The sequence below is a fragment of the Haliaeetus leucocephalus genome, unplaced genomic scaffold (genome assembly GCF_000737465.1).
Source record: "Haliaeetus leucocephalus isolate CR32 unplaced genomic scaffold, Haliaeetus_leucocephalus-4.0 Scaffold362, whole genome shotgun sequence".
In the NCBI taxonomy this organism is placed as follows: domain Eukaryota; kingdom Metazoa; phylum Chordata; class Aves; order Accipitriformes; family Accipitridae; genus Haliaeetus; species Haliaeetus leucocephalus.
The window spans coordinates 7,372,928-7,399,194 of NW_010972798.1; the positions used below are offsets into that span (position 1 = coordinate 7,372,928).

At 43.1% G+C, this 26,267-nt stretch overlaps 1 protein-coding gene across 1 annotated transcript in view; it reads right to left on the reverse strand.

Moving 5' to 3' along the window:
- Positions 1 to 26,267, reverse strand: part of DIS3L2 (DIS3 like 3'-5' exoribonuclease 2) — a 197,037-nt gene that overhangs the window by 170,576 nt on the left and 194 nt on the right. Inside the window, exons 2-5 of the mRNA XM_010573014.1 lie at positions 23,231 to 23,953; positions 7,130 to 7,288; positions 6,686 to 6,828; positions 941 to 994 (exon numbers count right to left, since the gene is read on the reverse strand). Of these exons, the coding sequence (XP_010571316.1) occupies positions 941 to 994; positions 6,686 to 6,828; positions 7,130 to 7,288; positions 23,231 to 23,933 (1,059 nt within the window). The 5' untranslated portion in view covers positions 23,934 to 23,953. The remainder of the gene's footprint in view (positions 1 to 940; positions 995 to 6,685; positions 6,829 to 7,129; positions 7,289 to 23,230; positions 23,954 to 26,267) is intronic.

A 26,267-nucleotide genomic window follows, 5' to 3' on the forward strand; every position in this document is an offset into this window, starting at 1 on the left:
TACTGATGTACCAGAGAGCTGCTCTGTACTTCTTCCTCTAGTTAATCTACTTTGTGCATCCCCGACCTTCCTCCACCCCTGTAATGCCAGCCTTCTCTAACAAAGTGGGCTCCAAAACGTTATCCCAAATCAACAATGTGAACTGACAACGCCACAAATTTCAAGACTTTCAATCCAAGCCCCAAAGCAATAGCACTGTCAGTAGCAGGGACAACAAAAGAGTCAGTGTTTCACTGTCTCAAGGCAGGCTCTGCCTTCTCTCCCCCACAACAACAAAACGTTTCAAATATGAAACTTTCTCTCATTGACAGTAACATTTTGACCAAGTCAGTTCCAGATAAAAAGCTTTGGCTGTTGCCAGCTGTGAGGTCACCTTCCCTACTGGAAGTCCCTGAAATTGCAAGAGCCCTTCTTTTCTGTCAAAATAAGGAAAGACGAGAAAAGAGGTGCAAACCAGTCCCATGTGACAGAAGGACATCCCAAGCCAACCAAGACACAGTCCGCGCAAAGGCGGGCACATGAAAAGGAATCACGCATATTATTTCTGGAATGACTTTTCAAATTAGCTCATGCAGCAGATCGAAAATGGAGAGCATATTTGTTTAGGGAAGATTAACTTAAATCAGTGGAAAATCTATAAAACCTCTGCAGCCATAAACCAAGGGTTTCCAATTACACTATCTGGTGGTCCTCAAACCTGACTTCAGCTGGCTTCTGTGGGACCCAGCAGTATTCCCAATTTCAGCACAACCTAAGTAAGTAGTTCTCCGAGGTATGAAAAAGCAGGATTTGTTTGGGAATATTTGATTTAAAAGAAAATCCAGATCATGTTCATTTATTCCAACTCATTCACCTCTGAGTGACCTTTCGTGCACAGCATAACTCCTATCTTAATGCACCTTTACTTATGAACTTTAAAGCATTATAAAATTACACTTACTGGAGATGGAATGAAGGCTTCATGGTACTTCTTAGGATTTATTCTCAAGGGTCCCTTAAAAAAAAGAGAAGGAGAAAGATTATGCCTGAATCTTATTAATTTTATATAACATCAGTTAAATTAGAGAGCTGTGGGTAATATATCTACTGTGAAACATGAGAGATACATCTAAATTTCCATTATACATTTCAAGTCTTGACAACTTAGCATCCGAGCAATTTCAAGCCAAAAGGCAGTTTCATGATAGGCTTAAGCTGATCTACTGCAGTCTGTCATCGAAGAGCTGTTGAATCATTAGTTGTTGCTGCTACTGGGTGAACTGAGGATCCAAGACCTCTTGTTCCCTTCACACATTTTCTGATGAGCATCCACCAACTTCATTAACAAACAGACAATAGAAACAATTTGGTTTGTTTTGTTTTGGAAAAGCAGAATGTTGGTTTTGCTTATTTTGGAGGACAGAAGGAAAGAGGAAGAGCTGACCTGCTGAGCTTACATGGCAGCAGGTATCAGCCTTATGGGGCTTTGGCTGCTTAGGCTGTTCCTGCAAACAGACAGTAGCAGTAACTCTGTGATAAAGCACATTCCAAAGAAGAATCAAAAGGATTTTCCAAAAACAAACATTGAAAGTCTACAGGATTAAATTCTCTTTAAACATGTTTAAAGTCAAACTATCTTAAATACATTTGAAACTCCATGGTCTATCTATTTTTGCTTTGTTACCTGCCAACTCAAAGCTCAAGTCACCTGCAACAAATTTGTATCACCCCTCCAAAGTAAATCAAGGAGTTTTGCTGTTTGCGCTCAGGTCCATCCAAGAGAAAGGAAGAGCCAACCAAGGACTTACAGGCTATGCAGCAGTGCTGTTCCCATCGCAAGAGGGTCCTGGGAATTGTGATTCAGGTGACTGCAGTTAAAACTGAGAGCATTTTATTCTTATGGAAATACAACTAGGTATCTGCCTTCAGACAGGTTTCTGCTTTGAGCTGAAACTTTAAAACTTTCTCCACTTGTGTATTTGAAATAACATTGGCCAATTTGTTATACGAACAGATTCCATCTGTTTGCACTTCTGTGTTAAGCAATCATAGGAACCTCTCACAGGAATTGCTTCCTTAAAAATTTACTGCAGCATATAATTTTTTTATGTATTCTGGGAAACACTCAGACGATAGGAAAATAAAACTGATTACATGTGAAAGTTTTGCTGCCTTGAAGAAGAATTTGGAGATTTATGAAGGTTTTCCATTGTTTTTATTTGCTTAAGTTTGGAAATACCAGTACCATATATTCTATATTCTTTAGGCATTATTTGAATACTTTGCTGCGATGTCTTATTTTGTGCCTTATCTAAGTTGCATTAACAAGCACAGTAGCCACATGGCAGGCCCAAACCAGGACAATGGCACGAAAACAAAGACGACCCACTGGGAGCAACCCTGGGGATACCTTCTGCTTAGGCAAAGTGAGAGCTAACTTGCTGTCATCAGCCTCTATTAGCACTGGTACCCACTGATGGAAAACTCTCAATGGTCTTTTTTCTCCCCTTATTTCCCAGAATCAGCCATCAAAAACAATACACTGTGCATAAAGGAAGCTGCTATGGAGAGAAAGAAAAAAAATGAAAAGGGATGGTTGCTCTGCTTAACAACGAGTCAGACAATTCCCATACCAGCATCTACCCACCAGCACAAAGCAGATGAGGGGATATCCTGTGTTACTCTTCAGAATCCCCTTGAATAGTTTGGGACAGCTGTCAATCAGCCAGGTGCAAATGTCCATTATGTGCATGAAAAAACAGGTTTTGTGTCCATGGCCCAGAAGGCACCAGAGCAGCTACATGCACATGGATGCCCAGCTCCAGCAAACACACAGAGGAGCAAAGTGTTACCATGTTTACCGTGCAGCAGGTTTCTCTACATTTTATATGCACTACCTAATTATGATCAACATTAGAATTCTTACGTCAAGGAGCATTAAAATACTTCAGCTCTTTCCTTTAAGCAAGGAACTCCCAAAATTTATCTTAGAAAGCAGATGGGCCCTATTATCTGTGCCTATGAAAATCCTATTTACAATGTTGTACATTTCACGCTGTGATATCATATCTGGAACCAGTCACTCTCCCCATCTGCAACGAACAACTGTTCTCATATGTGTATTAGGGGGTGAGGATCTGGCTGCAGAGTCTCATGATGTCACACTAATGTTGTATTATTTTACAATTGCTTGCAACTAATAGCTGCTATATTTATCAGTGTTTTTATGTCAGTAGGGCCTTTGTTTTGAAAGGGAAGAGAAAGGTTTGCAGGAAGGTTTCTAAAACACTTTCGGATGATTCAAGTCAGCTTCACACATACTTGCCAAAAAAGTTTCTAACCTTATTGAGCTTCCCCAGCAAGATACATAAAGGTCATGATTTCTCAAGTTGCTCTGCTAGAACCAGGGCAGGCAATACTCAGACTAAACTTCAAGCATCTCAGATCAAGCAGTTTATAACAGCTATCATAACACATATGCCTAGATTCATTTGTATGTATGAAACACCAAAGAAGGTCAGGGTTCAAGTATCTGCTTGCTACCAAGGCCACCTTTGAAAAAACAATCCATGAAAATTAGGGAAACCCCAGCCTTCATACCCACAAAAGAACAGCTTTCCAAGAAAAACCACCCTCTTAACAGCAGAGCAGGCTCTGCACCTCTGTACGCTGCGCACTCTCGCTCCGCCTGAACCCAGCAGCCCTGCAGGGAGGGTCTGAGAGACACTGGAGGCATGGGGCAGACATGAGTTTCTGGCTGATGCTTCACAGGATGATTATGGTCCCTTGGGTCAATGTTCCTTAATACATAACCTGACTTCATCTGTTGTGTATAGCCAACACCATCTGCTTACGTAACTACGCAGAAGTTATTAAATCTTGTTTGCCTTCAGATTGGCCAATGTGATTCCAACCAACCTGATACGCTTGGTGTTTGCTCATTGCAGACAGTTTTACAGGTGGGTAAGTGGGAAGTCTACACACTCCTAAGCGCCTGAGCTCAGATCCCCTTTCTTATGGGAGGACACTTCTGCACACATTGCATGATTAAATGAATCCAGGAATCCCACAGGGCATACTTCTCCATCCTACTTATCAAAAACTGAGTTATGTCAGATACAGTACCAGAGGCCATTAAGACTAATATCATTGACAGACGTCAGCACCCATAAAGATAACACTTTTGTTCTTCCTGATCTAGAACTGCTTAATCTTCATGGTACTCATGTTTTATCTGAGCAATCTCCACGTCTCCCAGTAGTTTCCATGGGTAGGGCTTTCAGGAGCATTTAGCTGCGTAGCTGTATTGCCATGTTCCAGCAAGATCCTCAGAGTTCATGGTAGGGGTCTCTCTAACGGATCTCTCAAGTTCTCACACAAATATATGCAGATCCAGTGTTACCAGGATGCTCCAGGGGATGGCCCCTGCTTAGAGTCATGCTTCTGTCTGGCTAGCACTCAAGTTTGCTCAGGACTGTCAAATTCAGACCAATAGGTTTGTTCTCCTCTTCCACAGGCTCTTGTAGAGCATTTCTGCAGGTTACCATGCCAGAGCAATGCCCTGCTTTGAGGGATTAACACAACAAGTATTCGTTCACTGTGTCTCTTGCCATTGTACAGAACAGTGCTGAGTATTTGCCCATTCCCTAAAGTTGCTTTCAGGATCTCACCTATCCTGGTTGAGACTGCAATGATGAATGGTCTTGATGAGATCATAAGGATGAATGAGCTGAAGATGAGAGATACAGAGCAGGGATGCCCATGATCAGACACTCAGCCCTAAATGATTAAATCCAGCTTCTACAGCCTCAACTGTTTCCCTGCGATGTGGAACTGGATGAAAGGAAAACAGCCTAAGAAAGCACATATGACTCCTCCAGTTACGCAGCACATGACCTGCAGTAGACACTACGCATTTACAAGAATTAGGGATTGTTTTGCCAGAGAGCATGCAATCACAGGTCCTCTGGGACTCAGCATTTCAATGGGATTCTCAGGTAGTAGTCATAGTCTGATGTGCCTCATCTGCAGCTGCACTTGACCTCATAGACAGTCTACATACGCTGTACTTAATGCTATCAGGCTGCATTACCAAAAATGGGTGACAAAAACACTCCTGAAGGTAAGGCAGAAGCTTTAGTTGCTGCCATATGTCACTGCAGCCATGGGGGGAAGTCACAGCTTGAAGCTCCCATCTCTTCCTACACCATTTGCTTCCCATTTGAATGTCTCTGACAGTCTTTAAAAAGGCACTGGCCTAAGGTCTGGGTAGCCCAGTGGACCGCTCTGATCATCAGCAGGGATATGCCGCATAGTCATTTTTCTGAAGGCTAAGACCTCATCAGATTGGTCTTTAGGATGGAATCAGGCAATCTTATATGTGGAATCCTTATCGCACCTCCAGAAATTATGCCATTATATCATTATACAAGAATTACTATACGATTGTAACAAGAAATCAGACAAAAAGTGAGGTGATGCCATTTGCAACTTCAATGTACTGATGAAAGTAAGTATCACAACCTCATCAGCATTACAACACTAATTAAATGTCACCAGTGTGTATTTGGGTAAATGATGCCTCAGCCTGAGTGTCTGTCATGCCCTCACTGACTTCCACCTGCCTTTTTTCCACAGCCTGGGATGCCAGGTGTCTCCCGAAGAACTTTACACCATGTTGAGGACTGTACTACAACAGTGGTTCTAAGATGCTATCCTCTTCTCCTATTCCTCAGTGAACCTCAGCCCTGCCTGCCTTTATGCAAAACTCTTTCTGAGATCCAGCTACCCACACACATGGCAGGTCCACCCCCACATCCTGCTAGATATTCAGAGAAGAACTGCTGCCAAATTATGGCTGCAGTTTTGCTGCTCCAAATGGAATCACAAAGTCCGATCTTTGATCTTTAGAATCTGTAAAACGAGAACATGCTCCATCTACTATCTGTGCCTTACTTCAGTAAACCATACACTCATCAGTGGCTGGGTCAGCCCTATGACCTTAGGGGTGTGCAAAGAAAATTATGCAAGCAAATCAAGGGTCCACTACCACTGCCTGGCCATTTGACATTAATTTAACCAGTTGCATGATAGTTCATAACAGGTTATTGCAAGGCCCTGGTAGGCACAGCCTTTTGAGATCCCAAGGACCATAGCATTACCTGCACCATCACTCTCCTTTTTTTTTGTGGGAGGGACACTTCTGGGATTTGATAGATTGGAAAAAGAAGAGTAGATCTGGAAGTGGAGGTGTCTGCATCTCATTGCTGAGGATTAATGAACATCTTTGTGAGGAATTTCAGCAAGAATTATCTTGCTAAGGGCATTCATTTTTACTTACACTGACAAAGACAGAGGCTGCCAGCACTTGCTGTGTTTTTGAGCATCATTTGTAAAAGCAACTGTCTCCACAGTAATGACTATTATGGCTACCAGACCATCCAACCAGAACACTGCAATTCATCACAAGTGTGGATCAGGAATTTTACAGAACATGCAATCAAACAAAAAACTATGCTTCAGCTGAACATAAAAGATTTCATTCAACTTCTAGAACCTTCTGAGAAAGGGGAAAAAATCTTCCTTTAGCACCTACAAGTGGTACATCGATTCCATGTCATGCAGCCAACTGACACTGATTTCCAACAACTGCCTGTGATTTCCACAGACTTATCACAAGAGCATGGACATTGTATGTTCCAGGCACCTGAATTAGCTCTCCCCTTTTCAGTCCTGCTGAAACATCTTCTTTTAACATGTAGGCTTCAAATATACTCTTCTTCCTCCCTCGAGTGGGTTTATTTAGATTCTTTCTATCGCCTGATGTTGGGACAGCAGCATAGGGTCCTCCTGTAAACAAAAATTCAGAACTGTTATCTTGCCCACCAAACTCGCCTATATATCTTAACAGCAGCTGTACAGAGGTTTTGTATTCAAAGTTGAACTTCTGAGAACAGTTTGCCTAGAAATACTGGCATCCAACTTCAGAGCACTGAAAAGCCTGGAATAATCATGTTTTACAAATAATCAACAGTCTTTTACAGCTCATTTTAGAGTTAAGAGCATTCATGCCAGCCCATCCTTTAATAGTGCTCAGCACGTGCTTCAAGGCAGCTTATTCCTGAAGCATGTACGCACTCTGCTTTAATACCTCTGGGAGTTCCCAGTTGTCTAGGATTTATTCTGCTGTCTGAATTGTTCATTGTTTCTGTCTGCGATTCAGAGAGTTGCCTCTTCCTATCGAAGTTCTGGGGAGTTCTTGCAGATTCAGAGCTGTTTCTGGTCCTTGCAAACCCTCTCTTTTCTGCACCTGAAATCAAACACAGGTTTGAAATAACAGTGGAGGGAAGAGGAACCACATTGCCAGCTTGTGGTCCTGGTGAAACTCATGGTCTGCTGTACTTCATTACAAGTCACAACTGCGAGTCATGCTCTTTATCCAAAAGAAACGATGTCTTCATTAGTTCATTTGTAATCTGTTGGCTCTTTGTGCCTCTTAATCCACCACTAACTTATTTTAGCATAAATAAAACTCTGGAAATTACGATGCTAAAGTTGGATACAACCCTTCCTGGGAAATTCATTACAGCATATAAAATGTGAAATTGTTAAACTGTTTCCAAAGCCTCCACCCCATTAAGCCCCCAAGTAGTGAGAAAATATAACTTCCCTACAACTTAATTAAGTAGTTCAGGAATCAAGGAGAAAAAAAAAAAAAAAATCTCAACAACCCTCTCTGGAGTAATTAACTTTTAAGCTACCAGAGGCAGCACAGTACACAACAACACTATAAAGAAATGCCAAGGCTCCAAATGTCCAGCCTGCTCAGAATAGGCCACGATCAAACAAAAATATTCTGCAAAGACTCACCCCTTACTTCCCTGCCATCACCTCAGCCCCTTCCCTACAGCCAGGAGAGCAAGCAGCAGCTTCCAAAGCATATGCCAACGCTGTTCCATGGATCAGCACATTGGAATGCAACCCAGCGCCATGCAGCTGCCCTCTTGGCCCTCCACCTGGATACTGAACATGTCATCACAGCTTTGCCTTCCAGCCCCTCCTGGCTACGCTCCCTGGGTACAAGCTTGTACCTGCAAGTCAGAAAACGTGCAATGCCAACTTATTTGCTATGGGGCTATCCAAGTTACAAGGCAAATTTTTTACATATGGTATCCTTCACAAACGAAATCACAGATTGCTTCATAGAATTAAACTGCAGCAGCGAGAAAAAAAATGTTTTAAAAGCTGTACTTAAGCAGAGATTATTAAAAATATGGTACAATAAGAGAAAACTGCTACTTTACCCAGTTACAGACAAAAAGCAACTTCCATATATAACAACAGGCAAATCAGCAGGAGGAGGGAGGGATCCTCCCAGTTCAGGAGAGGAGACACCAAGACAGGCAGAGGAACAACTCAAGGCGCTGGCTCAGACCAGCCCATGAAGAGATTAAGTACCACAGCAGTGTCTCCAAACAAGATGCTGAAATGAAGAGGGCGCCTCTGTTTTCAGTGACGATAACGATAAGGGCAACGTCGTTCGGCCTCTTTCTACATGATCAAGCTTTTTATATTCTGCACATGCTTTCAGGGAGGAGACTGTCCAAGGGAGGTTGCAGTAGTAATACAGCAAAAATGCAGCTGCAAATTTAGGTTTCAACTGATGCAAATGAGGCAATACTACTTGTATGGACCTCATGATGAGATGGAACTAAAATTAACTGATTTCCAAATGCCTAGTGAACTGATTTGCAAATGCGCTAAGGGTCAAGAAATTAAGTTCAAAAACAGACACCAAAAGTAAAATTATGGACTGGAAAGATCTGAGCAGAATAGCTTTTGAATTGGCGACAGGGTTTTCAGAGACATTCTGGTGAAGGAATCTGACTTAAACTGCAGCAGGCGGGATCTTAGGAACACTATTAAAAAAGCAAGGCACTAGGCTGATCACCCAGAGAGGTCACACAATCTGCTTCGTTGGAGGTTCTTAAAAATAGGTGAGACAGATGTCTGCCAGAGTTGGTCTAAAAAGAGTAGTTTTTTCCTTGAGGTAGTGAAATGGATTACACAAGCTCGTAAGGTCCTCTAAAGTCCTTGTTTCTATGACAGCAAGTCACAGAAAATACTACTATGAATTAAAGAACCTGGGATAAAAAAGAGGCTAAATCTTAACATGTAATTAAGAAGGAGCTGGAAAAAAAAGAAAGCAGAAAAAAAATTTCTAGTGAGTTGGGAAGTGAGCTGAGAGCCAGAATCAGGCACTGCAGAGTAGAGCTGCCCCAGCACTTGCCATGGCCATTGGTTCAGAAAGTTTGGGGCCACTACTGCCAAAAATAATGCACAGCAACAGCAAAGGGTGGAGAAGCACCTATCCGTGCCGAAAGGTAGACATGCAGAGAGGCACTTGCATGTTTCCAACACTTAAGCCTTTGGCTTGCTCTCCAGTGGGATTTTTCATCCGCTCAGACTCAGACACCAACTCAAAGAAAAAATTTACTCAAATGAACAAACACTACTTCTACATAGCTGGCTCGCAAGCCAGTTTACACACAGCCACTTTGGATAAGTATTTGACCCCATTGGCCCTGACATTTATGGCTAAACAAAACCACCCCTGTTACAAAGCCACAGACAACTGTCACAATTAGCATTCAACTGGAACACATCAAACTCTGCATGACTGTAATTTCTTGTATTTCTCCTTTTAAAAGAAAGAGAGCTAACTACAGGTTGCCATCTGTTTCAACTAGATTCAATATTTGCTTCTGTAATGCACCTGTCCCCTAAAACTGGAAGTTAGAAATACTTCTCATGATGGGCTTTCCTGCTGTCGCTGCTGCCCAGCATTAATATTCTGATGGATTAACAGACATCATTCCACAAAGCAAACTGTAACTTGACTACCCTATAGATAGCATAAGATATATTGAGACTATCCTTTCTGAAATAACTGCTACCACAAACTTAGTTAAACTCTATTCCAGCACCAGGTATGTCAGAAGTCTTACTTTTTCTGTGATGTTACAGTCATGTGATTTGTAAGATATAACAAAATCTCTTACAGTAAGATGTTACACAAAATAATAACACATTCTAGGCATTAAAATAATCAATGACTAAATAAATCAATAAGTAAACAAATATAATAAAAAATTAAAAATTAAAAATAACTTCAGTAGAAGGGAGACTAAAGTGCAGTGACTTAGAGGTGAGGTTGGTTGATATATCCTAATAGGAGGCTTGAAGCAACCACAATGCATCAAACATACCTGCATGTGCAGAACCACTCAAGCTTGAACGCAGAGCAATTCTAATTGCAAGACACATAAGTATTCACAACACACAGCAAATGCAACATGTTTGGGTATGTTTATCTGGCTGCACAGATGATGTACAGCTGTTCTCTGTGGATGCAGCCACCACTTGCCTGGGATTTCTAGATGTTCTGTCATTTCCAATGGGAAATAATACAGGAGTAACAATTTGAAGAAAGGTGATTGACTGTTCATTACTTGCAAGTCCTCTGGAGGGAGACTTGGGTTGTAAAAACCCCAACACCTGTATCAGGCAAGGAGGCTCCCTAAAAAGGTGGCAGCGGGACATCTAAACAGGACTAGCAATTCCACACATGGAGCAGGGAACCCCTTCAAACTAGCCAAGGGGAAGCACTTGTGGGAAGTAGGAAGACACAACTCCCACCTCCACAGCTAGAGAGGCATGAAAAGAAAAGTGGGTGGCATTCATGGGCTTTCAGAACAGTCCATAATCAGCCACTCACTTTTATTCTCAATAATGGGCACCAGGAAAAGGAGCAGAAAGGATGGAGCCAGGGGCTGGCTCCAACTCAGCAGTCCGGTCCAGCATCTGGCATGCAGGCAGCAGCAGCTGGTTGAGCTCCACTGGAAGGACAGCACTGGAGCTCAATCTAGAATCCAAACCATCACACTTCATCTCCGTCACAACAACAATGACATCACGCAATGGCACATTTTGGTCTTGAAACCTAAGTACCTATTAATCTTTTCTTATTTTGGAAAAAAAAAATGCATGCAAGCACCTTCCCAGAATAATTGATCTGGCTTACAGTAAGAGAGGAGGCTAGATGTTTTAAATCAGCTTATTTTGACATAATTTATACAAAATCACTCTATAGTTTAAGTTTTGAAAAGCACTGCCTTTAATTAAATTTACAGCTATTAGTCAGTTGATCAACTAGATGGTCAACTAAATCAAGTAAAATGGTCAACTAAACATGAAGTTAGCAAGGCCAGAAGGTCTTTAATTTTATATCAAAATTTACATATTGCTTTACACAAGAAAGAACCAAGACCCTCAATTTTATGTACCAAAAATAAAACATTTCCAACTGCTCTCTAACACCTGACAAGCTGTTTGTTTACTACCAGCACAGAAGGAAAGTATTCCTCACTGAATTTTCATCAGCACATCCATGACTCCTTGGATGCCTCCTATCCAGGATCCAGCAAGAACTTGTTTTACTTGAGAGATCTAAGTGAATTCCAAGATATGAACATCTTGGTATAGCTTTCCCCTTTCCTGTCAAAGGGCATCTACCTTGTCATGAGACATTTTTACCTCTAACTAAACTTCCAGCTTTGTTACCATCTACATTACCTATATTTAACCCACCTCCGTGGGGTGGGCAGGACTGTGAGAGCATCACAACAATTGTGCTGGTAACACTTCTACAGGTGAAGGACGCTCACTCCACTGACAGCTATCTTGACACGTAATAGATCCTTTAATGTTTAAAAAAAGGAATATGTTGAAAGCATTGGAGGGAACGATATTGTTACAAGCTTTTCCAACACAAAATACTTCCATCTGCTACTTATCTTTATCAGTCCATGACTGGGCATCAACACCTCCGCTAACTGCTATTGCTAGGAGGATTTTCCATTGCTTCCCAGCATTAGATCATAATCTATATATGCAAAGGAATCTTTCAAATACCCCCACTTTACAGTTAGCATAAGCGTGAGAAGAAACAGAAGCACATCCCCAGAACTGATAACATGCAATAGAACAATTTGTTATCAGTTAGAGACACTCTCAACACACTGTTACTAAATATTTGTCCATATTTCTACAATGTTTCATTTTATTGCTGACACATTTCAATGACTTAAACCAATTTCCTTCAAAACTTCCCAGAGGTTCCCTGACATTTAATTCTTCAAGACAACCCAGCTATGCACTTTAGTAAAACACTGTAAGGATACACCCATGAGCTAGAAGGCATGGCAGCTACCAGATGAATCATAGAATGGTTTGGGTTGGAAGGGACCTTAAAGATCACCTAGTTCCAACCCCCCTGCCATGGCGGGGGGTTTCCACTGGTTCCACTAGACGAGGCTGCTCAAAGACCCATCCAACCTGGCCTTGAACACTTCCAGGGATGGGGCATCCACAACCTCTCTGGGCAACCTGTTCCAGTGCCTCACCACCCTCACAGTGAAGAACTTCTTACTTACATCTAATCTAAATCTACCTTCTTTCAGTTTAAAGCCATTACCCCTTGTCCTATCATTACATGCCCTTGTAAAAAGTACCTCTCCAGCTTTCCTGTAGGCCCCCCTTAGGTACTGGAAGGCTGCTATAAGGTCTCCCCGGAGCCTTCTCTTCTCCAGGCTGAACAACCCCAACTCTCTCAGTCTGTCTTCATAGAAGACTATGTGGCGGTGCTAGAGGTGCTCCAGCCTTCTGATCATCTTTGTGGCCCTCCTCTGGACACAGAAGGGTCACCCAATACTGCTCTACCTCCAAAGCAGGAATTAATTACCTAAAGGCAATGAGAACTACTCTGATGCCAGCCCCTGCTTACTCCTACACTCCCATTTGAGACAGACTAGGTTAAGCGTGGCAAGAAAGCTAAATAAAGCATGTTCCTGCTCATCCTCACTAGAGACTTAATGAATTAGAGTCCAACCATGTGACAGCCCAAGGCATCACCTCACAGATCTACAAGTTCAGGTTGGCCCTTGGCTCCTGGCAGAGTTGGCAAAGCAAATTTTAGAAACCATTAAATTTGGTCTTTTAGCAAATGAATACTCTCCACGACCTGCCAGGAAGTCCTATCTGCAATTTTACGAGCCACTATGGATGCTGATGTGTAACAGGGTGTATTAATAGTCTCGGTACCAGAGTTCAGCTGATGGAAACTCTGCCTTGTTTTGGAAAGACATCTGGGACCCAAAAAATCCCAAATCCTACATAGCCCCTGAACAACTCACCCCGGGTACTTTTGTGAATCTAACTCTCCCAGCTTTGATGAGCTGGGAGGATGCAGTTCCTGGCTGGTGGCTCTGGATAGGCACAGACTTAGTGTTGACACTTGTACCAGGCAACTATTCGTTTCATTCTCCAAAGTCAAATACTAGCAAAAGCATGCTTTGCCAGTACAAACTGCATTAACATCAGGGTGGTTTTGCTAGGATCCCCACGTCTTCCCCTTTCATATGCTTAAACAAGCAATTTAAAAATTGTTTGATATTTTCTGCTGCTCAAAGAAGCCTCTAAAATAATTCCCTTTCAAATTTTAAAAGCCAAAATACATTTGTTAGATTGTTTTTAATTTCTAATGTACCAGCGACATCCAGTATATGCCATATTATATAAGTGACTAACTCAAAAACTCCAAGCACTTAAATGACTACTACAATATCCGGGATCAAATTACCACACACAGGCAAAAACAACAGGCAAAACCAAACACCATTGAAGTGATCTCAAATGCGAGTTATGTCAACAAAAACACTGGTCATAGACAGGCCAGAAGTAACTAGCTATTTATGTTTTGCAAAATATTTTGCGGATTTAAGAGATTAAATGTCCCACTAATGGTAACAGCCAAGCACTTTTTTGTTCTATTTTGTTTTAAAAGGAAAAAACACAAAGACAGCTGTTGGTATAGCTGCTCAGGGAAAGAGTTCTGTACCAGGAAGAAAAATGACACTCCTTGGAAGATATCTCTCTCAAACAAAACTCTGTGCTAGAGCCCCAATTACACAAACAGGACCAAAACCCATCCACCACACTCCCTGTGAGCTCAGCTCTGCTCCAGCCTGTGCTAGGAACAGCCGTGCTTCAACACTGCTCTCAACTTGAATTAAATGAGTTCAGAGTTCTCCGATAGCTTTGGAACAGAACCACCTCCATGCATTTTACAGTATCTCGAAGCAAAGAGGTTAAATAAAGTAGATGGCTCAAGATTAAAGACAAAGCAATAGAGAGAAATGAGGATGTCATGGGAAAGAATTCATTAGAGATGTAGGAGTGGAAAGGCAAGACTCTGAGATACGTTATCAGTTCAGTGAGGTTTCATTGCAGCAAAGAGACTTCCAGGAGATAAACGCAGTAGGCAGTATTTCAGATGCTCAATCTGGGGTCTAAGAGAAAGTCTGAGACCACATTCTCCGTATCACAAACAAATTAAAAAAAAATCCTTCTTCTCTGATGAAATGTAAACTCAAAGAATCATAAACCGGAGGTTCTGCAGCACACTTATGTGCTCAGTCCAAGTCTGACCACAGAGCTAAAGGGAGTTCCTACAACATTGCTGTGAGTCCTCTTCAAAAATAACCAAGGATGTGAATGATTTGAAGTTATCTTAATGATTGAAAAGTAGGGAAAACTTCCGGGAAAGGGAATATCTTGGCGGAAGTGGAAAAGGATGGTGATACGACAGCACTGTAGGGATTTAGGCAGATGGCAGACTGCATAATTAAGTTTAAAGTTAATTAAACAGTCATTCAAAGAAGAGAAACAATGCAGACCTACATTTACATGCACAGGCTCAGCCAAAATGTAAATTCTATGCAAATGTCCTGAACTGAGTGGATGATGTATTGAAATCCAGCTGCCAGAACTAGCTCCCATGCCCACCAGTCTCCACTAATTGACCCATTATGATGGGCCACCAGGGCCCAGCCGTAGCGTAAATCTGAGCTGTAACTTTCCACCATCAAGACAAATCAAAATAAAATGAGAAGACAGCGCTTAAAGTGAAGGCCTGTCCACACAGCTCTTAAACGTGATTTCAGGAGCAATTCAAAGCAACCGGTCCCTCTAGCAACAGCAACAGTCTAACTGGTTACCAGCAACCAGGTACAATGCAACACAGCAATGCCTGTGCCAGCCACCAGCTTGTCTACCAGCATGACTGTGTTAATGCACCAGGACACAGTCCAGTTGTGAGCCCTCTGTGTACCTGGGAACAAGTCTGGAGAGCTCTCTCGCCCTCCTTCTTTGGACAAGGTGATTCGCTAAATATTTTTGGCAGAAAGTCTGCCAAAATCTGCACAGAAGAGTTGAACATCCAAGAAAAAAAGTGCAGAGGGAATCCTTGCCCCATGGGGGACAAGCTGGCTGCAGAAAGGCGGCCTGCCCACCAGCCAGTGACTCCTGGATGGGGAAATACAGGCTGTCATGGATTGTGAGTGAGTTCATAGGGCCATGAGCTGCTTTTGGAGGTGATTATGCCACTGTAGCTGGTTGTAACAAATGCAGATATTCAGCATTCTTACAACAAGCCACTGAGGAAGAAACATTCCTACTTAGGGATGGAGGTAGCAAAAAAGTAAAGTGGCATGTCCATGGATACTCAGGGAAGTCAGAAGCAGATAGGCACTCATTTACAGACCCATGAAAATGAGGTGGGAAGCACATGTTGCCACCACCCTTTTGCTTTAAGCTGCACATACTTTTTTAAAACTCTTGTGCTGCATGCCCATAGATTTCAATATAGGACTAGGGAAAACGAAAATGTTCTTGCTGACTTTGGCTTTCTGAAAGGGCCTGTGCTTTGAAAAACTGAAATGAAGAAAAATGCACAATGGATTCTTTCTGCTGCCAAAAACAATGCTGTGGAAACTGCTCCTGACCGCCAAAATCATGTGCCCACGACACCATGCTTCCTCTTCCAAAACACTTCCAAGCATCCTGATGCTTGCAGGATTTTGACTTCAGTAACTCAGACAATAATTGCAGTTTTATTCAATTCCTCAGCAGGGTTTCTGTTGTAGGAATACTACATGAGTGCAAGAGCCAAAGATACCATTCCAGGCTCTGAACTAAGGGTTGGTGACGAAACTCATTTAGTAGCAATAGACTAAAAGTTTATCAAAATAGTTACTGTGCTCCAGCTGTGTGCAGCAGCACAGTGGCGTTGTCAGGGAGGGGATACAGCTCTTCTGGTTTTCAGGACTCTCTGTGAACCTGCTCCACCCTGCTCGTGACCTCCTAACTACCTACTCCGCCTGATGACTGCACTCCTCCAGGCTTCCACTCCTGCCTCAGGATGTGGGTCAGGGCTGCTTCCACTGCCCCCTTGTCCTTCCATCCTCCCAAAGCATCTTCCACAATACCTTTTGCTCTTTGTTTTATCCAGCCACTATGCTGTGAAAAGGCTTCTTCAAGAAAAACACTTTAAAAACATAATATTGTGGAAGTTCTCTCTTTGATTTCTCTGGGCTTCAATAGTTTGAGGGAAGCAAGTTGCCTGAAGATCAGAGGAAGTCAAGATGCTTTGAAAGGCAAAATACCTGACGGGAGGTGCTAACATACCCAAAGACATTACCAGCTGAAGAAATGAAAGAACTGCTTTCAGATTCCAACATATCCCGAGGTTACCCAATGTGCTGCAGAATAAGACAATTTGCTGACAAACCGTTCGCCATAGTGCCCATTCAGTGTAGTAGGTACGCAATTCACAACCCTTAGTACTGTGGGGGAAAAATGCCTAAAAACATACGAACTGAACAAAAATGCATTATTGCTGCAGGCTCATATCTGTAGAGAGTCTGAAATATTCTCCAAGGCGTGACCTGCCCCATACATCTGTGGGCTGCAGCTGCTAGTGTTGACATCTTCCTTCAGCACCCTGGAAATTTTTATTTTTATCACAGAAGACATTATTTTATGCAATAGATCCCAACATTTTGTTTTCCATCCTGCCCCAGCCAAGTTTCAACTCTCCGTAGCTCAGATTTCCCCACAAGAGGGAGTTAGGGACATGCAGCCCACAGCATTTCATGGAGCTAGTTAGCAGGGGGCTTGAGGTGGGAAGGCAAGAGATGGACACCAGCACATAGGACAGGAGAGGCAGAAGCAGAGGCTGGAGAGCAAGACAGCGGTGAAAGCCCTGCAGCAGCCATGGCCTGGCAAGGAATCGCAACTAGCCACTGAAGCCAGCTGCAAAGTATCTGTCCTACCTACCTGGGTACCCATGGCAAAGGAGACACTTCAGAGATTATCTGAACAACAGGCCAGACCTCACTGGGGTGTGTGGGCTGGCTGACGTCATGGATAACAGAGGATAGAGGGCTTTTTCAAATTAATTCCTGTTTGAACTACAGTGTAGTTTGGGGGTAGAATTTGTTACCAGGGCTTTTAAACATGCCAGTGACAGCCCGCATACCACAAGCCTTGGTGAAACTGTTCCAACGGTCATTCACCCTCACTGCTAAATTGTGCTGTATTTCAAGCCTGGAGTTGTTTAGCCTCAAATGCGTTATATCATAATCTGCTCAACTGAGTAGCCTATTATTGAACATCTGTTCCCCATGTAGGCAGTTTACTAAAAGCTCCCTTCCCCCAAGCATCTCTTTGATAAGTAAAGCAGGGTTCCTCAAATCATTCACTCATGATCCTAGCATTTTAATCTTCCTTGTGGCCGTCCTCTGAGTATTCATCAATTCATCACCATCCGCCCTGAACAGAGGGCATCACCACAGGATACAATACTCCAGAAGCTGCTGCTGCTGCCATGCCAAAGACACATGCAGTCCATACTCCATCTTCCAATTCCCATGTTCATACATTACCCTTTTGGCCACATTTCACAGGAGGGGGATGTTCAGCTGACTAATCCATCAAAAGCTCAAAACTTTTTTCCAAGCTGTTGCTTCCCACACTGGGTTCCTCACACTGCTAGCTTGGTTCTATGCTGGCCCAATAAATGGATTTTGTTTTGCCAGCTCCCAGTCAACCAAGTGATCCAGACGGCTGCCAGTAACTGCCCCCATTATTCAATACTCCCTGCGGTCTCCAAGGCATCCAAAAAAACTCTCAATCCTACTTGTATGTTTTCTTGCTGATGATTGACAGAAGTATTAAACAGCACAGGGTCAGAACATAACACTACAGTAACCAGACACACCTGTTGGTAACAATTCTTAATTTATTGCTTCATTTAATTAGTTCTAAGCAGCTTTTAAGCCATTACATATGTGCTGTGATTTTATTATGCTAACTCACTAGCATTCATACTTACACCTTCACCATCAAACTCCTGATCTCATAAGAAACTGACACTGAGGGAGCTCAACAGGACCTTTGTTGCATAAACTGACAAGTCACACTAAAGACTTAAAACTAAGTAAAAATCAGTTCAATTCTTGTATTGGCCTATTATTTTCCTAGCACCCACACCACACAGACAGGCATAGTTACCTACATAATGGGGGCTAAAGAGAAGAAAAAACATAATTTAAAAAAAAAAAAAAAAAAACAGGTTAACAGCAACAAGTGTTTCCTTTCTAGCCAAATGCAAGGGCTTCAGCTGCAGAATTGTCCTGCTCCAGCATGGTGTGCTCAGGACTCTGGTAAAGGGCACGGAAGACAGTTATTAGATCACATACAAAAAACACAGTCCCTGCAAGGGCAGGATCTCATCTCCCCAAGAGAGGATACATCAGATATTAACTCACATACTATAGCTGATGTTAGCCAAAAACATTAGTTGCACAAGATTCAGGAATGCAACATTTTTTTCTATCAAAAGCAAGAGAGAAATTTATGTTTGTGATGATGTTGCTAAACCATTAAAGAAAGGAGCATTCTATTTTTCATGTGTTTCTCAGATGGAGCCATACAGTAAATCTAGTTTTCCCTCCTCTCCCATATCTTATTACAATGATTAATGTCATCTAAGAAACATTACATTGGACCTGGCAAGATTAGCTACGTTTTAAAGATTTCCACAGCAACCAACATTCTCCATTTATTGAGCCGATTCTGTGGCCTTTACTAGATTGCTGGCTCATATTTACTGGTGCCAGATAGGGAGATAACAGCATTCTTAAGTACTGGATTTCACCACACAAGAACTGGAAGGCTCACCACTAAAAAGTGGCATTATCTTAAATTTGCCTTACAATAAGGAAAAAGCAGAAGCTGTGGTTCTTCCTTCAAAGTTCCCCCAGAGAAACAAAGGCAAATACAAAATACACTGCGGTGTACCATGGAAAGACAAAAGGCCTAAATTTTGTCATCTTGTTAAGGCTGGTATTTCTTGACCAGCTGTGCCCACCAAGGAAAGCCATTCCAGGCTATTTCCTTTACCTTTCCTGAACCTTTTAAATGTCAGGGTTGCACCCAAAAGCACAACACCACCATCCAACAGCAACAACCGGTTTTAAAGCTGTGATGCTAAACACCAGCCTGCTTGCCAGCAACACTCTTCTGTGGAAGCTGCCCAAGTTGGTTAAGTACCAGTGGCTGGGCAAATAAATGCCAAGTGTCAGACAGATAATAAATCAGAAAGGGCCATGGAAATCTTAAGCCGTTTCAGATGAGGCATGTTGTTATCCAGGAATTGTCTGTTTCTACTCAGGGGGCATGCTGACCCTGACAGATGGGCAAGATACCTCCATCACGTCATAAATCCCTGAAGTTCTTAGTAAGAGGAGCCTCAGGAGGCTACCTAGCAAAGGTGGTGGTGGTGTTCTTCCCAAGGAGGACATCTGCAGATACAGACTGAGACTGTATATGAGATACAGCCCTGCAAAATCTGAATCTATTTCACAGCAATGAGCCTTCACGAGCATCCTGCTCCACCCAAGCCTTCAGCATCAATAAAGCCACCTCACTGCCAAGTACTCTAGCTCCCAAGACCCTCCGAAATCAAGTGTGGCTGGAAGTTGGTATTCCCAAAGACCATGCTGCACTCCACATTTGGAGGACAGTTCTCTTCCACAGATGTCCGTTTTTTAGGCTTTCCAGCAGGCTCAGAAACATGCTATCAAAGAGCAATGTTCCCTCAAAAACAGGCTGAGAAGTGCACATACCCAAAAAGCAAGCAAAACCTTGCTGTCCCAAATAAAACACACAGCTTGGTCTAAACTACTTACTGATAAAGCAACGCACCACAAATATTTAAGATGAAGTTCCACTTAGCAGCCATGCAAATCCCAACTACTGGCATGTGACAGACAGATGCCACAGAAAGAGTCAGTACTTCTGTCCTCAAGGAAAAGGGGGTTTTAAGGCCTTTCATGACAGAAACATCAGTCAGTCTGAAAAGAGATTTTGATGACTAACTCTGGATTGAAGTGGGAAAATCCTTAGAGCCTTTGATCAAAACCAGAAAACAACCCAGGGGACTTCATAAAAGACTTTCTGTTAAGGAAGTTTAACCAAATTTTAGCACCCAAAGAACCTAGAGGATTGGAGATTTAGGGAAAAATACCAGCAGGAAAGTTGTATTAGATAAAAAACTATAAGCAACACAATTTGAAGTGGCATTTTAGGATTTTCTGTATTATTGGGGTTTGTTTGAGAAGAAACTTCAGAACAGGAGGCTTTATGGTAATTCTCCTCACAGAGGTTATAGCTGCACAGAAAGGAGCAACAATCTGTGGAATGCATCTACATGCAGTTTCATCTTCCCAAACCCAAGAGTGCTGATACCGTAGAGTGAATCCAACCTGCAGTTTCATGACTGTGTCACATGTTTCAGACAAGGGACAATTGAATTTTGTTCATACTCAGCTCTCTCAACTGCAAAGTTTCCCATACTTGGGAAAAGCAGCTACTATATGCAATGCCAGAAGAGACTGCCATGGTCAGTCTCCTAATTATCTGCTATGAAATTATTTCTATCCCCAAGCCTCGTCTTGGGGCTTTACGGTACAGAATGACAAAGGCAATCCTCAGTGCTTCTCACGGACAGCAACACATCAGCAGTGAGCTCCAGGGCTCAGTGACGCTTGCTTGGGGCTTCACAAACCACTCTGCTTTCCCCCAACGCCACAGGAACTGCTGCACCACTGGGAGGACATTAACAAGGACCAGTCCCTCACTGCCCACAGCCTGCCCCAGGGCACTCAAAGGGTTTTCTCAGCCCTCCATGTTTGCCTTCAATTTTAGTACTGTCAATTTTAGGGTCATTGCAAACCTCACCATGGCTAAGCCTGAGCTGAAGAGCTGTTAAGAAGAGGACAATGAAACGAAGCGATATAAAGAGAGATGCTCGGCTTTGAGATTAGCTCAAAGAGCCTTTTGGAAAGCCTACAACAGCCTGAACAGAGTTAATTTGTGAGGAAATGTCACTACTGAAAAGATTATATGCCTCACCGCTATGACAGAAGCAATTCTTGCCATCACAGTTTCACAAGCCTTGATTTAAACTGATCAAACCAGACACCTGCCTATGCAAAGTAATATGACTTATATCAGCATCAAGAAAGAAGACAAGCTTTGAAGTGAGAAAATATTAATCTGGTACTGTGATGTGTGCGTTCTTATACCTAAGCGCTTGCATACTGTAAAATCTTCATTTCACTTAAACAAGAGTGCTAAAATATACTCTAACTGAACAGCAGGAAAGACGTTTCTCAGAATCAAATTACTTTTTTTTTTTTTTCTTATTTCTTTCCTCCCCAAGAAACTGTTTTCATGTCTCTGCAAGTGTTCTGGATTGTAACCAGTCTCAGCTACACAGAAGGGTGCCTGGGGGGAGCATGCAGGGAGAAGAAGAGGAAGGGTGTCACTGTTAAACAAATAATTTTCCGATAATCTTCCCCACAGTGTGAGTTTTCCACCTGGGATGTCAAACACGAGGGTCAACATTTTCTGCTCTAGGTCTTTACACTAAACAAACAGCTAGTTTTCAAAGCAACTCCACTCCCAACTAGAGCAGGAGGGAACAGTGGGTGCTTGCTTTTGAAAGTTAGGGTATTTTTATTTTAGATTAAAATCCATGTAGGCACCTATCGTCTTCAGAGCTACAAACTGTAAGCCTTCTAGACTCTCTGCCTCTGTTAGCTGCTTTTCCCTACTCTCCAAAAGCTGAAGGGTGAAAGGTAGCAAATTCTATTATAACAGGCCAGCATAATAAATAGTGTTACAATGAAGCATGCAAAAAGAAAAAACCCTCCCAAAAATCAAGTTCATCAACAAATTTTAGCATAATCTGCTTGTATTAAATCTGTAACTATGATCTGCCTTGCAAGAACTCATGAAAATTTACCAACTTTAGCACATGATCTACTGTCACAGTCTCAAAAATACCGCAAACCCTGAAAAAAGCATATTACTTGCCACTCTTGAGTGTTAGGGCATAGTTTTGTAAGACTGATTTCGTTAAACATTTACTTGATATCCAATCCAAGAGTTGTGATAGGCCTCAGGCCTGTCTTACGCAGCTGCTAAATCAATCCCTTTTCTACGTGTTACAGAGAATGTAATACAGTGACATTTATGAGTTCCTCCAGCTCATAAGATCAGGCTATCCAGGTATTTCACCATAAATGACATTCAGAGGAAGTTTTAACCCATTACACTGGGAGATCAAATTTAAACTGCCCGGCTTTGGTTGCTTGTGGATGCTGTGTTCTGGGTTGTTGCTTTTTTTAATAAAAACTTTTATTCATCTCCATATGTGGGCTTTTTGCCTTGAAAGAGACACATTCACTTTACAACTGCAAAACGTGGTCTCTTTGTTACTAACAGCAAAGTTTACTGGAGTCAACACTCTGTATCAGGAATGAGGTATTATTATACAAGCATCTTAGCCCCTGAGTATTAGATGGACTTGGACCCTCCGCAAAGGCAAACCAGCACTCTGGATCCAAAGAGGCAATGCAGAGAAAAGCGTGACTCGGCCCTGAGTCAGCTCAGACCCAGCAGTCTTACTAATTTGGATGCTACACCACAGAAATTGGGCTCTCCTACTCTTGAGCTGATCCTGGAAGTAGCACAGCCACATTCACAGAGCTTAGGCCAGGGGACTAGGTTCTGCCAGCACCAAGCTGGCTCCACATGAAGCCATTCGCACATGCCGGATGGCTTACTTGTAAATCAGGACAAAGCCACCCACAGGTAACTAAGGGCTGACTAACTTGGAGAGAGAAGAACTGGCTCGTGTTAACTCACTCATGACTAAAACATCACATTCAATTCCACAGTAATTGTAGCAAATGGACCAAACAGTTTATTAGTGTGAACTCACCTTGGACTTGACCTGGAGACAAGTGACTGTTTTTCCTGGCATTTACTGCCAGCACATCCTCACTAAACTGCTCAGTCAACAAGTGTCCAGCTGCTGGATCTGTGTTGGCAGGACACCTGCCTCGTTTCTTATGTTTCTTCCTCCACATGTCCTCCTCATCCTTTTCATCAGAACCAGAAGACTTCTGCAGAGCTGCATGGTGTCTCAGGCTGTTCAGTACTCTCCCACCCAGGGCGTCACTCGTATTTAACAAGTCAACTGCAGCTCCATGCTGATGTACATAATAGTCTTCCTCCACCTCCAAGTCTCCTTCTGGACTAACGATGGCATTTTTTTTATGACGACATCTGTTTAGAGCGGTTTGGGGTTTATCGTTCTCAAATCCTCCAAGCATGTTCACCTGTTCCAGGTGAGATGTTCTGACCGGTGAATAGCTGTGCACATTCAACCCATTCCTGGCTGGATTATCCTTCACCAGGCCTCTCCTCAGGGGCGGGTCCAGATCTGAGCTGGGGTCATTGGAGGTGCTCTCTTCTAGCTGCATCTTCTGTGCAATGTGATTCAAATAGGACCGGAATCGGCCGCTGTGGTGCTTTTGCACAAGCCTCGCGTAAGCATTCTTCTGGGGAGCAGCAGGCTTGCTCGATCCCTCTTTGGCACCTTGGGCAGAAGTAGTATTTCGCACATACCCCAGCTGATCCATAGTGCAGTAAAAGGCCCAAACTTCAAAGAGTTATGAATAGACACAGGGGGGAAAAAAGGTTATTTTCTTGAAACAAAGGATCAAATAATTGATTACGCTAAAAGACACAAAAAAGTACTAAATGAGAAGGTACTGACCTTTACAGAAATTCTGGGTTGGTAAGTCACTCCACAGGGGGGAAGGGGTTTCATGATATACTCAACACCTGCCCTGCACCAAACCCCTGTCAGTGACCTAGGAGTGACCACGGCCTGTACGCTGTACCTGCCATATGCCACACAAAACAGGGATTTTTGTCCCGAGGCTGACACCCCAAATATAAGGAATTCTTTTAATCAGCTCTTCCTTGCCTTTGAAAAAGACAGGTAAATTAAAGCAGTGACTGACAGACTGTATCACATGCATCAGTTTAGCAGTTATCAGAAGTAAAATCTTGCCATGTCCAACCTGGAGTCTTCAAAAATAACTGCATCCTTACTGAAGTGTTTCAATGTTGCAGTAAAAAGCATACCTTGCCTGTTACCTCCCTCCCACAGTGACTGACACTTCTGGATTATATAGGACATTTGCTTCAAATACCAAGACTAACCATTTCGGCTTGTCTTTCTAGCCATAAACTCACTCCCAGTGCAATGGAAAGAAAATAAATTCCCTAGCACAAATAACTGTCTTGCAAGAGCTTGTAATTCTTAGTGATTGAGATGCACTGGCTGCCGCTCCATCCAGCACCAGTTTCTGTAGATGGTATTACACCTCCACCTTTGCTGCATGAGTGTGGAACTTAAGTAGATCAAGCATCTTTCAATCCTTTTTCAGCTGCTCTAGCTTTTAAGTTTTTGGAGCAAAACAATCTAGTAAATTGTCCTCAGCTACTACTAAGCTAAATTATAGGTATTGACAGGACATAGCCATGATTTTTGCTGTACATAACATCAAAGAGGAATATAAAAATATGTTGATAATGGAGGCCAGCGCAACTGCTGTCTTCTGCGGGTTTTCATAAAACTGCCTTTTTTTTCCCCTTCAAGACACGTTTGAAACTGAACAGCTGAACTTCACCCCAGCTGGTACATTGAGAACTTCAGGGCTCACTGTCATCTCTTCTACACCAGAACTGAGGGGGACTGGACTCTACACTAAAATAAAGGATACTGTCCATTAAAACTCTCTCTCTTCACTTCTCTAGGCACAGGGGTGTTGGCAGGACAGGACACAGAGCTCAGCAGAACAGAAATTTATATTCCCTTCCCTACTGCCACCATGCTTGATTTTTTCTTCGTCCTTACCCAGTCCTCTTCTCCCTTTTGCTGTGGTTGCACAGAGGATAAGTCTCCAGGCAGTCTCCTCCATACACACACTGCCTGGGAATGGGGCATCATTCGGCAGGGACCAAGGACTACAGAGCCAACTCCTCCTCGGAGTGCCTACTCTGGCCTTTTCAGGGAAATAACGTGTGTTGCAGCGAGATTTACTTAAGTAATTGAGCACGGATGTGAATAGGCTTCACAATACAAAGCAAAAATTAAAAATCCCTGAATAAATAGGAAAAATTCTTTGTGTGGTTTGTGATTCTTGTTCCTAAGATTTTCCATTGATGCTGGCCAACAGCTAAACTTTTCTAATAGACTGACCTGCTACAGAGCTATTACAAAACCCTCACACGGGGAGGTCTACAGCAAGCTTTCTTCTAACGTCACCTTTTCCCGTTGCCAATTCAATAGAAGTAGATAACATTTATAAAAGCCAGCGAGACTACTCTCCAAACACGGGTTCTGGGATACAGGAGTTTGCCATCTTTATTTACAAGTAAAGAATAAACATTCGCACCTCGCCTCCACTACAATTTCCGCAACTTCAATCGCGTTAGCAGTCGGAGCACAGACAAAAAAACAGGGACTCACAAGCCCTCCACGCATTACAATTTTGTTATTAGTTTTCCGCAGGCAACCAGGAACTGACAGCTTCCCGACGGCCGGGGAGCAGAGCGGGGTACGAGGTACACCCACCCCACCTCGCTCCCAGATGGGACAGCGATACGGATGAGTGAAATGCCAGGAAGGAAGCACCCGGGGAAGATGCTTGCTTAGCTGCGCCCAGGATGAAAACCGCCCCTGTTAATTTTCACCCGGCCGGTTTTGGGGGGCAGCACCAGCCTTCGTCCCCGGCACCGGCCCTCACCACCCTCCCGTCACCCCGCTGGACACGGCGCTCTGGGGCTGTCCAAGCGCCCCAGCCGCCGCACAGCACCGAGGGCGGCCGTACCCGCTACGGCGCCGGCAGCACGACCGGGAGCGGGGCCGCAGGGCCCCCCCCGCGGGACCCGGGGCAGCCGCC